Source organism: Mesoplodon mirus (genome assembly GCF_964341445.2).
Source record: "Mesoplodon mirus genome assembly, chromosome: 11".
Lineage (NCBI taxonomy): Eukaryota > Metazoa > Chordata > Mammalia > Artiodactyla > Ziphiidae > Mesoplodon > Mesoplodon mirus.
The window spans coordinates 71891020-71907663 of record NC_138987.1 but is presented as its reverse complement, the minus strand read 5'-3'; the positions used below and the strand labels follow the sequence as shown (position 1 = coordinate 71907663).

The following is a 16644-nucleotide window of genomic DNA, read 5'->3' as shown; positions in this document are numbered from 1 at the left end:
TTTAGCCTAGTTTATTTTGGATATGCCACCAACATACGAAGAAAAAAATCTGTTTACAGAATAACCTTTGTGTCACATGCACAAGCCTTATAGTGCCCTCTCCCCACTTTTCACATGAATAAACGCTGTTCACAAATATAAAAATAAAATTACACGTGAAAATGAAGTATAAACAGACAACTCTGCCCGCTTTATGAAAAATGTACACAATAGTTTTAAAATACAGAAAAAAAAGACACAATGATTATGGTTTATGAATGAAACATCAAAGAAAATTATTTCAAGGTTATTCTAACCTGGGATGTATGATTTGATACAATTTAAAATTCTCTACATGGAATACCCTGAATCCATTTTAATTGAGTAACTTTCTTATCTCTTCTTTGCAAATTAAAGAATACTGTTTCTTTTCTTTTAAAAACAAAACCCAGATGGCAGGAAAAGTGTCTTTTCTAAAAAAAAAAAAAAGTTTTTCTCAATGCTGAGAGACCACCCTCCTATATTCTTCCTGTATTATAAACTATTATACTGTCAGATTTTCTTTAAAATTTTTAGGGATAAATAAAGTTAGTTCAAGGAAAGAAACTTTATTTTTTGAAGTCCAAGCATATTATATATAGTATGAATTAACTCCCTATATTTTATATTTTAAATCATATGCAAACTATGTATGTGATTAAGAGAATTCCAATTTTTAGATTTTTAGAAGTAGACAATGAGTCCTCTTGATTATTTCTTAGGACCATTAACAACCTGAAACCTAAAAGCTGTAACTCAAGCAAGCAACACAATATTCAAGGATAAGAGGTCAAAATGTTTACCTGTTATTACTCACCTGTCATTTATCTCAGATGTTTCCAGAAGATTAAATTCAGAACAAGTAGTTGAACCATGTAAAATGTGGGTATATACTGTATAAACAATAGCCTCGGAGTTATAATTACTATTAATAATACATATGTTAAATACAACAGGAACAAGGAATACCCACCTTCTAACGATGACGATACTCGCGCTCTCGGTCGCGCTCTCGATCGCGGTCCCGGTCCCGGTCCCGGTGTCTCTCTCGTTCTCTGCTTCTCTCTCTGTAATAATCATCATGACGATCTCTACTGCGGGATTTATGACGCCGACTCTTTTCTCGTGATCTACTATGATCCCTTTCTCTTGATCGTTCACGTCTTCTAAAAGAAATTACTGGATTAATGCTCTCCATAATTAGATAGCTTAAAATATTCAATATTTTGGTGTTTAAAAATACCTAAGGCAAAAAATAACTTATAAATCTAATTTAAACTAAAATATCCTGAACTGCCAATAATGATTTACTCACATACAAGCATGAACTAGAAATCCCATTTTCAAAAACATTCACCCGGGACTTCCCTGGTGGTCCAGCGGTTAAGACTCCTCGCTCCCAATGCAGGGGAGTCCTGGGTTCGATTCCTGGTCAGGGAACTAGATCCTGAATGCCACAACTAAAAATCGCATGTGCCGCAACTAAGACCCGGCGCAGCCAAATAAATAAATAAAAATTGGGGACCAGACACACCATGGCAATACACCATATCATCTATTACATATATTATAACTAGCAGCCTAAAACAGACATGCAGTATTTACTGAATGAAAAGCAGAAAGGTAAAGGAGAGAAAATTTCAAAGGACTTGTTTCAAGCTAAAGAACATAGAGAAGGTAGTTTTTAGACACAAAATTCATGAAATCACTCAATATATAATGAGACTTAAATACATAAAACTACCACCTATTAATAAAGGTTACCTAAACCTATATGTAAATATCAATTTTACATTTAAAACTAGCCAAAATATGGTTCATCATGAGTGTTACCACTAAGAAACTTTCTAATGAAATATATATATAGGTGTGCTTGCAGGGTGGTGGTGCTGAGGGGCATGGTGGGAAGCAGAGAAGAAACTTAGAAAAACATGACCACTAGAAAAGACAGAGATACTATTCTCATTTTTATTTAATAAAGAGAAATGTTTCATGAACTGCCTTTAAAAACAACAACAGGGCTTCCCTGGTGGTGCAGTGGTTGAGAGTCCGCCTGCCGATGCAGGGGACACGGGTTCGTGCCCCGGTCCGGGAAGATCCCACATGCCACGAAGCAGCTGGGCCTGTGAGCCATGGCCGCTGAGCCTGCGCGTCCGGAGCCTGTGCTCCGCAACGGGAGAGGCCACAACAGTGAGAGGCCCACATACCCCCAAAAACAAACAAACAAAAAAAAAAAAACAGGTACTTTAACCAAAGTATGTATCTTAGAAATCCTACTATTCTACATTCTGAAATTCACAACAAGGAAATAACAACTGGCTATTAGTTTAATCTCTATTTTGTATTTCTGCACCAGACAGCTCAACTTAGCAAACATTATAAAGTGCTAAGCCTGTGATGAAAGTAGAAGTTATTATTCTGGACTTTAATAGTTAAAAGAAGACATATTATATAAGATACAATCTTTAGTTATGACAAATGTGTTCAGATCCAAACATCTTTATACTGGGTCAAAAAGGTACTAATTATAAAGTTGGGGACTATGACAAAGACAAGCTCTCTTTTCCTAACTTAATGAAGACAACTCTACCACTAGATAAAGTACACTAAAGACCTGAAAGTATCATGTCAAGGTTAAAGATCTACCTTTTGAAAATATGTAAAATTTCAAGGTTAGCGGTAATGCCAAAAAAAGGAATTGCCTAATTAAAATAAAAATACTAAGAAATAGATTATTCATTAACTCCTTTGTTCAAGAAATATTTATTTAGCACCCAATCTGTACCAAGCACTGTTTCATCATTACAAATACTGTAGCGAACAAGACAGGTAAGGTCCTTTCCATCTTTCGATGTGTTCTAGTGGAAAAAAATGTGCATTAGTAACAAATAAGAATAGACCGTAGTAAGTATTATGAAAGAAATAAACAGAATGAACATGACAGAATAACCTGGGAGAAGACCCCTCTTAGCAAGTTAGATTGAGTTGAGTCATGAAGGATAAGAGCCAGCTATTAGAGCCAGGGAAAAGGACTCTCAGCAGAAGAAATACCAAGTACAAAAACAGCAAGGGGCAGAAATACCAAGTACAAAAACAGTAAGGTGGGGCTTCCCTGGTGGCCCAGTGGTTGAGAGTCCACCTGACGATGCAGGGGACACGGGGACACGGGTTCGAGCCCCGGTCTGGGAAGATCCCACGGGCCGCAGAGCGGCTGGGCCCGTGAGCCATGGCCGCTGAGCCTGCGCGTCCGGAGCCTGTGCTCTGCAACGGGAGAGGCCCGCGTACCGCAAAAAAACCCAAAAAACAAAAACAAAACAGTGAGGTGGGCAAGTGCTTGATGTGTCAAGAAGAGAAGGGAGACCAATGTGGCTAGAGAACAGTGAGCCAGAGGAGAGATACACAGTGAGGCTGAAAAGATAGGTAGAACTGTATCACACAGCACTTCAATATTTACAGTCTTATTCTAAGAATAACTGGAAGCCACTGAAGGGTTTTAAGCAAGCAAACACCTAACATTTGATTTAGGGTTTAAACAAAAACAACAAGATCACACTAGCTGCTAAGTAAAAAGTAATAAGTAAAATCAAAGTCCTATAAAGTCCCAAACACAGTATTTTTTCTATTTGCAAAGCAGCAGTTTTAAATAGACATGAGACAGGAAAGTTTTACCTTGATCCAGAACCATAAGACTTGGATTCAATTCCATGAAGGCAATCTTGCAAAGAGCTAATAAGAACTTTGCAACGATCATCAGCAGATACTTTGGATTGTTTAATTAAAGAAATTGCAGTTACCAATGTCTCAATAGCACTCCCATAATCACCTGTGAGTGGAAGGAGAGGGGCCGAAGTCAAATAAATTTTGTTTTCAAAATACCACCAAACCATTTGGGGCAACCATTTTACAAAAGGAATGCACTTTAAAATCACTACAGAAGATGTCTTAATTTTTTTCAGAGTTTCACCATTCTGAAAGGCTTTAATGTACATGAAGTTAACGCCATTTGTTACTATTATAGCTGTGTGAAACACATAATCATTTAGTAAATATGAGAATAAATGAGCTGCCTTAAGGTCCCCGAGCCATTAAATGTCAGAGCTAATATTTAAATTTACACCTAAAATTTTAAAATTAGGGGTTTTTCCACTACACTGTGACATACAGTTCCCTTCAATGCCTTTTAAATAAAGTATAGGTAATGATTTGTAAATATAAAAATAACTACTACATGTAGATGACCCATCTTCAAGACTGTACTTTTTAGGTCATTCCTAATATCATAAATAAGAAATGTTAATACAGAAAGAACTATACAAACCAGCACTGGCATCAGACACAGCTCTTGAAATAGCACTGCTTGAGATTGCCCTATTTCTATTCATGATTTCTTCAAACTCAGCTTCACTCAATGGTGTTCTTGCAGTATCCATTTCCCTGTAAAATCGAAATAAACCTTAAATCATACTCAAAAGATTTTCTAAATTAGTCACAATAGTGTAAAGCAATTCAAATAACTGCTTTTGACAAGTGCCTTAGAGCTAATAGTTACTTTTTCAGATTGAAATGTGATCTTTTTCCTACAAAGAGAGGTCTAAGCAAAATTCCCTTATCTTTCAGCTGAAATAAAGTAGCAACTTAGAAACCTCATCTTTCTGGAGGCCAGAAATTATGTATTTACATAACTATAATATACTATTTTTCAGAGTCATACAAAAACAGATATAATAAATTGTTCTGATGTCCCCGACACATACGTATATCTAAACAAAAAATCCTGACTGCAAAAAATACAACCCTACACAATCAAGGGACAGAATTTGGTTTCATTTATATTTGGATCCTCTAGGCGCAAGGCCCAATTCATAAGAGAAGGATAAAAAATGTCTGTTGGACTAATAAAATTTCAGGAGGGAGAAGATTTTAGACTTATCTTGTTTGCCACTGAATCCCTAGAAGGATATCTGGCAAATAAAAGGCACTCAGTACCTGTAAATATTTGTTGGAAAAAAACAGTAAAATCCCAAGATTTTCTAAAGCTGCTGGACAACTTTAAAAATTGTGACTGCATGTGTAGTATAGGAAAAGGTAAACTTTTTGTCATCTTAGTTATTAGTTACTAGGTAGGATGTTGAATTGAGGCAAGCAGTAGCAGTTCATTCCAATGAAATGAGGAAACAGCTAATATAACCTTCTTCATGTTTATAAGGTATTATTGTTATTCCCAAAACTTTATAAACAGCCCAACCAAATCACAAGTTGTTCAAAATCCATATATGACTTCAATTAATTTCTGTGACTCATACCCATCTGATGCCCTAAAAAAAAAACAAAAAAACCCCCACACAAGATAATCAGTTTTCTCCAATTTTCAATCAATAATTACTCAATAATAACAAAAAATATATACACAAATGTATTTTAAGGAAAACTGACACTGTAGAAATTCTATTACGTTAGAAAAAAGACATGAGATTCAAATTTTAAACTGTCAAACCAAGCCACCGAACCCACCCATATACACTGAGTGGACACTTAATAGGTAGTTGCTCACTGAAATTAAGCTGAACAGGAGAAAAGTTGTGCTAGCTTCCTAGTTATAACGTTTTTTAAAAGAAAACGAAGCAATTTTGGCAGTCACATAAAGACACAAGCTCTATGGATAAATAACTGTCAGGAGACTTTGTTTACAACATCAAATTTATTTTCCTGGCCCTGTGCAACTGTATGGAATTAGGCGGATGCTCAAATCCATCCCTGCAGAACACTGTCAGACAAACCGAAATACAAAGTCATTCAACAGTGATAGTTAAAGAATATAAAATCAAATGATAAACTCAAAAGAAACTGAACGGGGCAAATTCAAGTAGTTCTTAGAGATTTATCTCTAGATTATGATTTGAGTATGGAAAGCTTTAAAAGTACTTTGAAAGGGGGCTTAGGAATCACTTAGTTCCACCGTGATTTCCATGTAGCTTTTTTCTAAGGATTGCCATTAACCATTTTAATTTCCATAACGTCTCTGTTTTACAAGTCTTTGTCTACCCAAATATGCTTGTAAATTATCTAATGTTCCCATTTTAATTAAAAGTAATTCTGCTACTCAGGACTCCTGATAAGCATGAGATAATCAATAGTACCTATCTAATAAATTGACCTAATTCCTAAACCAATGAAGAAACTTTAGCATTCTATGTAATGTCATCAATGGTAAATGAGATTGACTTTAAAACCTTAAAAATAGCTTAAGGATTAACCTCTTTTAACTTAAAAATGATGAAAACAAAGTGACTTGCCCTAAAATCACATGGCTGTATAAGTGGCAGAGCTGGATTATTCCCAACCCCGTTCAGTATGTTTTTCACCATATCACACTGCTTCTTCTAAGAGAAAACAATACAAAAAATTATGTACCTGGGGAAAAGGTCATGATTTTTTTAAAACTTCACTGACAGAGAAAAATACCTTGTGCAGGTCAAATACACCAAGTCTACTTTTATAGATACATACTAACTTACCTTCCAGGAGGCCCATAGTCACCCCTATCATATGGTGGAGGCCGGCCATATGGATCCGTTGGTGGTGGACCCCGGCTATCTGATGTAGGCATGCCGCTGTTAGTTGGTGGAGGAAAGAAAGCGGGGTTCACATGGGGAGCTGGTGGTGGGGCACCTGGAGGTGGTCCAGGAAGATGCGGAGGAGGAGCGAGTGTAAGGGGTGGCCCAAGAGGGCCAGGTGGGCGAGGTGGAAAGGGGCCTGGAGGTGGAGGTGGTCCCTGTTGTGGAGGTGGTGGACCAGGAGGGGGGCCGTAGCCTGGAACTGGAGGTGGAGGACCAGGAGGAAGCGGACCCAACGGAGGCTGCCCAAAAGGTTGTCCAGGAAAAAGAACTGGTGGTGGAGGGCGATCTCCTCGATTAGGAGGCCCAGCTAGAGGAGGAGGCAGAACCTGACCAGGAGGTGGAGGACCTGGTGGACCGGGTGGGCCTGGAGGACCTAAGGGTGGACGTGGTGGAGTCTGTCCAGCTATAGAATAAAGGGGAGAGAGAGAGAGAGAGAGAGAGAGAAAAAAAAAAAAAAAAAAACCCACTTCAATAAGGCAGTTTAATCTTCATACCAAAATTATACTTTTAAAGCGTAACTCATAGACCAAGACTCTTTCTCTTTAAATGAAACCCATATGGTAAATGCTACACTAACAATTACAAAGGTGAAGTTTATCCTTACACATTTAACTAGCTCAATTTATGCTTAAGAAAAACTACTGAAACAAAAACTTTAATAGATTACATTGCTTAGAGATAGTTTCCATCTTTCAGCGTACACACACTTCTTACAGTGAAATCACCCACCTTATAGTCTACTCTGATGCCAAGCTAGAAAGTGAAACAAGGAAAAATGGTCTTGAAAGGATTTTTTAAGAGGTAAGAAAATAAGACGGATGTAAATATTCTATACATAAGTCAAGCAAGTTTGGAGAAAAATAAAGACCTTTTAGGCCAAAAATGGGTATTTCCTCTATGCTGTGCCCCATATGCCATGGAATCCTAGTTTCCAGGAACAAAGGCCGAGTTCCTTTAACAAGATGCTTGATCAAATTTCCTGGATTCCAAAAATAGCATAACAAGGAGAGTAAGTCACATTAATAATGCATTACTTGAAAAAGAGAGAAAAGGAAAAGAGGTATTAGGTAGACACATTTTATCCATGGTAATTTAAGAAAAATTTTACCTGGAAAAGGTGGAGGTGGCCCTCCTGGTCCTGCTGGCCCAGGAAATCTGTCCCCACCAGGAACAGCCCCTGGAAAACGGGCCCGTCCTCTACCACCTTGTGGAAAGGCTGCACGTGAACTGCCTCCCGGAGGACCAGCTTTACCTTCCCCAGACATTTGTCCTGACTGTGTAGCTGCAAATATCCAAATACTCATAAATAGCATTTATTAAAATAGCTGATACATAACCACTGTTAGATATTAGAAACAACTCTATTTCAAAGTTCATTTACACTATATACTAACTTGCAGATGCCTTGGGCCTGTCCAAACTACATGAGAAGTACTGGTTTAGGAAAACATTCATATCTATTTAAGTTCTTTTGAAGCCTCAAAAGATCCAGGCTTAAATGTATTTCCAATAAGCAAACATGAGTTACTTTCAAAAAGTAACTTGGCTGCCAAGACCAAAATTCTCCAACAGAAATCTAAATATAAGTATAAATCATTTAAATTTTGTAACATTCGTCAGTTGAGTGTTAAGTGCTAGAACATTAAAACAACCACTTGAATTTCTGTTAATTGCCTGATCATCCATTTATCTCTTTAAGTGATAACATTTGTAAGTGTATAATGGCAAATCTTCTCTATAGCCACTTTACCAAGTGGTGAAAGGTCTTGGTGCTAAGCGGAAAATCAACAAATACTTTGATTATCAATGGTTCCTCCTCCACCACAATAGACACCCACATAACTTTCCTTCAATCTAAGGATTAGAATGTAGTTTCTTCCTTTCTTTATGATGGGAATGACAGGGCTATAGAACTTGCACACTGTTTATAATGCTGGGTCTGTGACATCTAGAGAAAAACGGGAGTAGGTTCCCAGTATACGGGACCAGTCATAATCGGTAATTTAAATCAAATTCAAAGCATGGACTTTCTAAAATGGATTCGCCAATGAACTAAATACTAAATATAAATATTAAGATGACTTCTCCAATATAACATCTAACAAATGCTAGCAACATTAGTTAAAATGTACAACTTTTAATAAAAGTCTTTGAGGGGTTGCTTACTTTTCCTGGACTGCATTTCAAATTGACTCAGGAACTGTTTATTGCATGGAGTTACAACAGGATTCTGACCATGAAGCTCTCTTTTAGGCAAAAGATCCATTAACTTTTTTGAGGATGCTTCAGATCCAACACCAACAAGGGCAAACCTAAAAGATGTTTAAAGGAGTGTGGGTAGAAAGTGAGGAGGGATTAACTTTTATTACTCTTATTAAAAAGGAAATGGTCTGAATTTCATTTTACCTAAGAAAACGGAAAATATTTCTTAGAAATATACAAAGCTCACACTTTGATCTTTAACTTTTTTTTTATAACAACACATCATACTACCTACTCACTTAAAGTGTATAGAATTCAGTGGTTTCTTTTTTTTTTTTAGCATATTCAGAATTTTACAAACATCACCACAATCAATTTTAAGAACAATTTTCATCACTCAAAAAACCCCCCATAACTGTTAGCTGTCACTCCATTTCTTCCCACCCTCCAACCCTAATGAATCACTAATCCACATTCAGTCCCTACAGATTTGCCTATTCTGAACACTTCATATAAATGGAATTATACAGTATGTGGTCCTTTGTGATTGGCTTTTTCCACTTAGCATAATGTTTTCAAGGTTTATGCATGTTGTAGCATGTGTCAGTGCTTAATTCCTTTTCGTGGCTGAATAATATTTCATTATATGGATATACCACATTTTCCAAAAATCGACAGAGATTTGGGCTGTTTCCACTTTTTTCATTATTATGAATAATGTCACCATGAAAAGATGCTCAATATCATTAGCCAACAGGGAAATGTAAATTAAAACCACAATGATACCATTTCACATTCACTAACCAAAAAGACAATTAAGAAGTGCTGGTGAGGATGTGGAGAAAACTAGAACCCACATACACTGTTTGATGGGAAATGTAAAGTGGTGCAGCCACTTTGACAAATATCCCAGCAGCTCCTTAAAAGGTTAAATACAGAGTTAAAAATACAATCCAATAAATCTTCTCTCTTGGGAGTTCCCTGGTGGTCTGTCTAGTGGTTAGGACTTGGCGCTTTCATTGCCGTGGCCCAGGTTCAATCCCTGGTTGGAGAACTGAGATCCTGAAAGCCTCATGGCAGAAAAATAAATCTCCTGGTATATACGTGTACCTAACAGAATTGAAAATATATGTTCACACAAATTGGTACATGAATATTCACAGGGGCATTATTTATAAGAACAAAAATGGCAATTTTTATAAACATTTATAAATTTAATTTCTTTCACTAAATATTTGTCTATATGAAAGGGTGGTTCTGGAACAGTGCCAAAATCATATGGGGACTGTAGTGTAACCTATCTTTTTTTTTCGTATGTTATGCTGATGTTGTTTATTTTTTATCAGTATTATTAGAGTTCCCTGTTTACACAATTAACATACATAAATCAGGTATAATGTGTTGGACCAATAATAAACTTCCCCCCAAACAAGACAGAAAAAGTTAATAGTGCAATTTAACCTATTGTTGGCTCTCAGAGAATTTGCACCTTAGAATGAAGAAGAAATGGGATGCTTAGTACAGTTTCCACAGTCAGATCTCATCTCCATGTGCTTCTCACAGTATGAGTACCTCATTTTGCTTATGAGAATCTATCTAGTGTTTAAAAATACAAAATTATTTTTCAAAATTAACATTTTATAAAACAGCCCCAGGGTTTCCCTGGTGGCACAGTGGTTGAGAGTCCGCCTGCCGATGCAGGGGACACGGGTTCATGCCCCGGTCTGGGAAGATCCCACATGCCCTGGAGCGGCTGGGCCCGTGAGCCATGGCCGCTGAGCCTGCGCGTCCGGAGCCTGTGCTCCGCAACGGGAGAGGCCACAACAGTGAGAGGCCCGCGTACCGCAAAAAACAAACAAACAAACAAAAAAAACCCCCCAAAAAACAGCCCCAAATTCAAGCTATTTAATCGAGTAGTAGCAGTGGCAGAAGATATAACAACAGTGTAACCTATTTAGATGAAAGAAACAATTTCCTTAAAAAAAAAAGAAAATATATGCTCATGCAAAAACTGGTATATGAATATTCATAGGGGTCTTATTCATAATAGCAAAAAGGAAACAACCCAAATGTCCACCAAATGATGGATGGGATTTTAAAAATGTGGTGTATCCACATGGTGGAATACTATTTAGCTATAAAAAGAAATTAAGTACTGACACATGCTACAACATGATGAACCCTGAAAATATTATGCTAAGTGTAAGACGTTAGTCACATGGGACTATTCTTTATGATACCATTTCAGAATAGGCAAATCCACAGAGACAGATTGCTAATGCATATGGGATTTCTTTTGGGGGTGATTAAATATTCTGGAATTAGACAGTGGTAATGGTTGTATAACTTTATAAAGAAACTAAAAACCACTGATTTGAAGACTTTATAATGATAAATTTTATAGTATGTGAATTATATCTCACTAGGAAAAATAAATTTAAAATAGAAAAAAAAATGAAAGAGCAACAATTCACAGTTATATAGTATTCTAAATTATTCTCAGAAGGACTCTTAGGAGCCTTTTCTCCCTGGTATTCAAAATGGTCCTTTGGGACTTCCCTGGTGGCCCAGTAGTAAGACTCCGTGCTCCCAATGCAGGGGGCCCGGGTTCGATCCCTAGTGGGGGAACTAGATCCCACATGCACCCCGCAACTAAGAAGCCTCCATGCCGCAACTAAGAAGCCTGCCTACCGCAACTGAGTCTGCATACTGCAACGAAGATCCCGTATGCCACAACTAAGACCCGGCACAGCCAAAACTAATAAATAAATATTTTTTAAAAAATGAGATCCTTGGTCAACAAAGTCTGCTGTCTGATTCAAGATTATCCTGGGTCACAACATTTAGAAATAATTTAATTAATTCACTAATTTAACAAACATTTATTGAGCACCACCTCCTATATCCCAGGCACCATTCTAGGGTTAGGGATACAACAGTGAGCCAAGCTCTTATGGAGCTTACAATCTAAACCTAGTAGGAGACAAGACAATAAATGAGTAAAATACACCATAAGAAAAGCTAAAAAAAGGAAACAGTGATGGGAGCAGAAGGTCTTGCACAGGGTGGCCAGGGAAGGGAACTCAAGCAAAATCCTGAATGAAGTGAAAGATCCCAAATGTGGACATTTTGGGAAAAAATAAACCAAAAAGAAGAAACAGTGTAAAGGTCTTAAGTAGCAATGTGTTTGAGGAACATCAGAGACTAATGTGGCTGAAGCAGCATAGGGAAGGCAAAGAGTAGTAGGAGATGAGGTCAGAGAGGTAGTGGGGAAACCGGTCTTAGTGCCTTGTAGGCCACAGGGAAGATTCTGGGTTTTTTTTTTTTTGGTGGTATGAGGGCCTCTCACTGTTGTGGCCTCTCCTGTTGCGGAGCGCAGGCTCTGGACGCGCAGGCTCAATGACCATGGCTCACGGGCCCAGCCGCTCCGCGGCACGTGGGATCTTCCCAGACCGGGGCACGAACCCGTGTCCCCTGCACCGGAAGGTGAACTCTCAACCACTGCGCCACCAGGGAAGCCCAAGATTCTGGGTTTTACTCTGAATAAAATAGATAACCATTAGAAGATTCTGAGCAGGCAAATATTGATGTCACTTTTTTTCAGCTTCTGCTATGTGTCATGTATATAGACTGTAGAGAATCAGAGTGAAGGCAGGAACACCACGTAGGAGGCTATTACAGAAGTTCAAGTAAGAGAGAACAGTGGCTCGGATCAGGTAGTAGAAGTGAAGTTCATGAAAAGCACTCAGACTCTGTACGTATTTTGAAAATATTCCTAGTTATTGAAAACTGGCATATTAAACAATATAAAATAAGTACATTAAGCATATTTTTTACTTTATCATTCTGCATCTAGCAAATTACCTTTTAAAAAGTCCAAAATCTGCACCTAAAGATTTATATAAAATGAAGCCTGCCACAACATTATTTATAATAGGCAAAAACTGGAAACCCAAATAACCAAAAATTAGAATGGTAAAATAAATTACAGTAGCATACAAGGTATGATGGAAAGAACTAATACATTAGGGAAGATGTATGTTTATTGTTAAGTATTTGTTTTACTCTGTGTATCAAATACATTATAAAACGTGAGTTGTAATCCTATTGTTTTTGCAGTAAAAATTTAAAAACCTGAAAGTATATTCACTAAAATGTCAAGAGCGATCATCTATGGATGGTGAGATTGTGGCTTTTTATTTTCTTACGTTTGGACATCTGTATTTTATAATGATCCCGTAATGATCCTACCTCATTTGTGTAGTTTAATAGTTTAAAAAAATAAAGCAAAACATCCATGTTACATTATTCTTCAGTTGCCCATCTTCCACTATCCCTTAATTACAGGGATAGCAATGCTTCTTCAAACTGTCATTTCAAAAATCATTTCAACCATAGATGGAGAAAATTCAGGAAAATTGGAAAAGAGACCCAATCTATCCACACTCCCAGCTCCACTAGTTTTAGTGAGGTAGATCACAGGATACATGAAATGAGTATGAATCTTTATCCAGGAACCTCCTGACAATGCAGAAATAAAACATCCTACACGTGTGTAGCTAGCATTAACTTCAAGGAAAGTTGCCCCCCAAATTGTAATCACTAGCTACTAACTTCCATTAGGGAAAAAAAAGAATTAAAACAAAATTCTTACCCCTTTGACTGGCCATTTGCCCGATTTTCAAAAAATTTTATCTCCAAAATATCATTTACTCCCAAAGAATGAACTGCTTCAGTTAAGTCTTCATCTGTTGTCCACTGCAAGATATTTCCCCCTCATTAACCATCAAAACATATCCAAGATTTTTATTGTTTCCATTTATTTTTTTAAGGGTAAACTCAGGATAAACAAGAGAAAATGCTCAGTGCAAATTAAGTACAATTACTGCCAGTCAGCCTTCAATTTTTAAATAGCACAAAAGCACCTGAGGAATAATTTTATCCCTTGATAAGAGTTTTGGAAATCAGAAGCTACATACCCTTAGAGAGAACATAGATTTTCTTTTTTAAACTGTTAATGAGTTTTTGGTCTCTTCCAGCTTTCAACTGCTACAACTTTAAATTTTCAATAAAACCAATCTCACTTGTCACTTCCTTTCCTTAAAGGAAATTATTTGGGGAAATAAACTCCATCTTATGTTTCAATGTAAGATGGAAAAAAACAAAACAAAACAAAACACCTAACATGTATTGAGTACCTACCATGTACTTTATATCAAATATTTAATTCTTAAAACATAAAAGTCCTATATCACTCCCATTTTACACATGGGATAGAGAGGTTATAGAGAGGTTAAAGACCTTTTCCAAGGTTATAAAACTAACATGTAAAAACTAAGATTCAGAGGCTTACTTAGCAACCATACTCTTCATAACTACATTGCTACTGTCTCCAATATTATAAAAATTGCTCAGGGACTTCCCTGGCGGTCCAGTGGTTAAGACTTTGCCTTCCAATGCAGGGGGTGTGGGTTCGATCCCTGGCTGGGGAACTAAGATCCCATATGCCTCGGAGCCAAAAAACCAAAACATAAAACAGAAGCAATATTGTAACAAATTCAGTAAAGATTTTAAAAATGGTCCACATCAAAAAAAAAAAAAAAAAAAAAAAAAAAAACCCAAAAAACTTCAAAAAAAAAAATTTCCTCAGACTGGGTAGTGGGAGATAGATCAATTAGTTTTTTTAAAACATAAACATTTAAAAATAAAATGATATTAAGGAAATGGAACAGTAACAAGTTTTGATTTCTAGACAATTTAAAAATTTTAAAGTATGTGTAACAAATGTTTCTAAGTAGAGATGCAAAAATTCTATAGGACTATTTTAGTAAATATTTAAGATTTAATACTAATAAAATATAGATAACACTGAACATCCAGCTAATGAAACTCCCAACCAATAATAATCCTACAGTCTCATAAATAACCCAAATTAAAATACAATGTATATAGCAGCATTTCCATAAATCAGATTTCAAATTTATGAGCGAAAATGAAATTCAACATGTCTGTAGTATGATTTAGATAATGAAAACTCTTAAAACCGGAAGTTGTACTGTGTTTCTCTCCTGCACTTCTGAATCCCGGTTTGAGACTTTACGTGAGCATTTTTCTTTGTAAAACTGGGATAGCTGAAGTGTAGGAGTAGTAAAATAAAAAGAATTGATTTGAAGATAAAATCGAACTATATTTAACTGTAATCTCTACCAAAACAAGTTGAATGTCTACAAAATTCAGAACTAGAAGATTTGGAATTTACGATATTTTAAAGGTACTTGTATCTCCCTCCTCGTTGCATAAGCAAGCATGTAGAACAAATCTAGTAACTTCAAATTCTTACTTTATAAAACTGGAGAAAACCAACTACTGGAACAGTTTGAAATCAATCACCTATGATTTAATTCATATGTTAAGTCACTTACCCATGTTAGATTTCCAATATATAATGCAATTCTCTTTCCAGTATATGTATAGACAACATTTGGTGCTGCTCCTTTACCCACATCATCACCAACAGTTGGTGGGAGAGTATCCATGTAATCCCGATCTTCTGGGGCATCTCCATTATTTGCAGATGGAGAGATGACATCATCATACAAATCTATCTGATCATGCCCACCATATTCAGCTTCCTGAGATACAGAAATAATGCTCTAGATTATACAATAGTCAGACTACTACTAAACAGATTTGAATGCAAATTCATTCAACTATTTTGTTTTAAACATTTGGTAGAAGATAGAAACAGCCAAAGATCGCAGTACAAATCTTTTCACTTTATGCCACAGACGTATTCTTCTTGAACAGTGCCTATAAAGCGAATTTCTATACAATCAATACTATTTTCCCACCGATATTTATTATAATACAGGAAATAACATTCCTCTAGGAATAGAATAACATGTAGACAAAATAAAGTAATAATAAAAAACTTTCCATGGAAATAATAATACTCTAAAAGTAACAACACACGAATACAAACAGATGGGCTTAAATTTTTTTTGACACACAAATATCACAAAAATCAGAGCCATCACAAATCTTTTAATATTTAACAGAAAAACACAACTATTGTTTTCTTTGGTATTCAGTATCTTGCTTTCCAACTCTGCGAAAGCTATTAGTTTTAGAAAAAGCATAGTGAGCTAAGCCATAAGAAAGGGATAAAGAAATGTGGGTATGTAAATGATTCCGTACATCACAACAAATGAACAGGGGAAAGAGAAACAATAAATAAAACACAGGTTAAACTATCCAAATTAGTATCTATTCATAGTTTCATTATTCTCAGTCAACAAAGAGTTAATGCTTACCTGACTTCTTAGTCAATTGGCAAAAGATATCTACATAGCCAAGAGAAAAGGGATACAAACAAGGATCTAGTAAAGCTTTGCCATTGTCAGCAGCCGAATTAAAGCAATGCTAGTAGATGCCACTTACATGCCCAAGTGATATGCAAGTAAGAGGTAAACGAAAATGAAGCAAATATGTGAACAGGAGAAAAATGGAAAAATAGGGTTCAATCTGTAAATAAGCACAAGAAAAATGAAATGCAGGTACTGGCAGAACACTGAACTCCATTTAAATTGCCTTTGGTAATAGTTACTGGGCCACAGCCTTGACTAGCCAGTATCAGAGGAAAAGTTCTATTTTTATCTTCCTCCCTTTCCACTGCTAAGTACCTAGATGGATGTGAACTATTTTATTCTTATGAGGTAGAATATTTGAAAGATAGTAAGGGAAGAGAGGCAATTACACTTAGAAAACAATAAACTTAAAAGAGTTCAGACATAACTCATATCCTCTC

At 36.4% G+C, this 16644-nt stretch overlaps 1 protein-coding gene across 4 annotated transcripts in view; it reads right to left on the bottom strand.

Annotated features, from left to right (window-relative positions):
- The window catches only part of CPSF6 (cleavage and polyadenylation specific factor 6), a 34042-nt gene that overhangs the window by 10594 nt on the left and 6804 nt on the right, over nucleotides 1–16644 (bottom strand). Inside the window, exons 2-10 of one of the 4 annotated variants that reach the window (XM_082635805.1) lie at nucleotides 15260–15469; nucleotides 13492–13595; nucleotides 8802–8947; nucleotides 7744–7917; nucleotides 7504–7614; nucleotides 6534–7038; nucleotides 4337–4452; nucleotides 3688–3841; nucleotides 992–1184 (exon numbers count right to left, since the gene is read on the bottom strand). In XM_082635805.1, the coding sequence (XP_082491931.1) occupies nucleotides 995–1184; nucleotides 3688–3841; nucleotides 4337–4452; nucleotides 6534–7038; nucleotides 7504–7614; nucleotides 7744–7917; nucleotides 8802–8947; nucleotides 13492–13595; nucleotides 15260–15469 (1710 nt within the window). In that variant the 3' untranslated portion in view covers nucleotides 992–994. The remainder of the gene's footprint in view (nucleotides 1–991; nucleotides 1185–3687; nucleotides 3842–4336; nucleotides 4453–6533; nucleotides 7039–7503; nucleotides 7615–7743; nucleotides 7918–8801; nucleotides 8948–13491; nucleotides 13596–15259; nucleotides 15470–16644) is intronic. The other 3 variants (XM_082635806.1, XM_082635807.1, XM_082635808.1) reach the window with 3 other exon arrangements.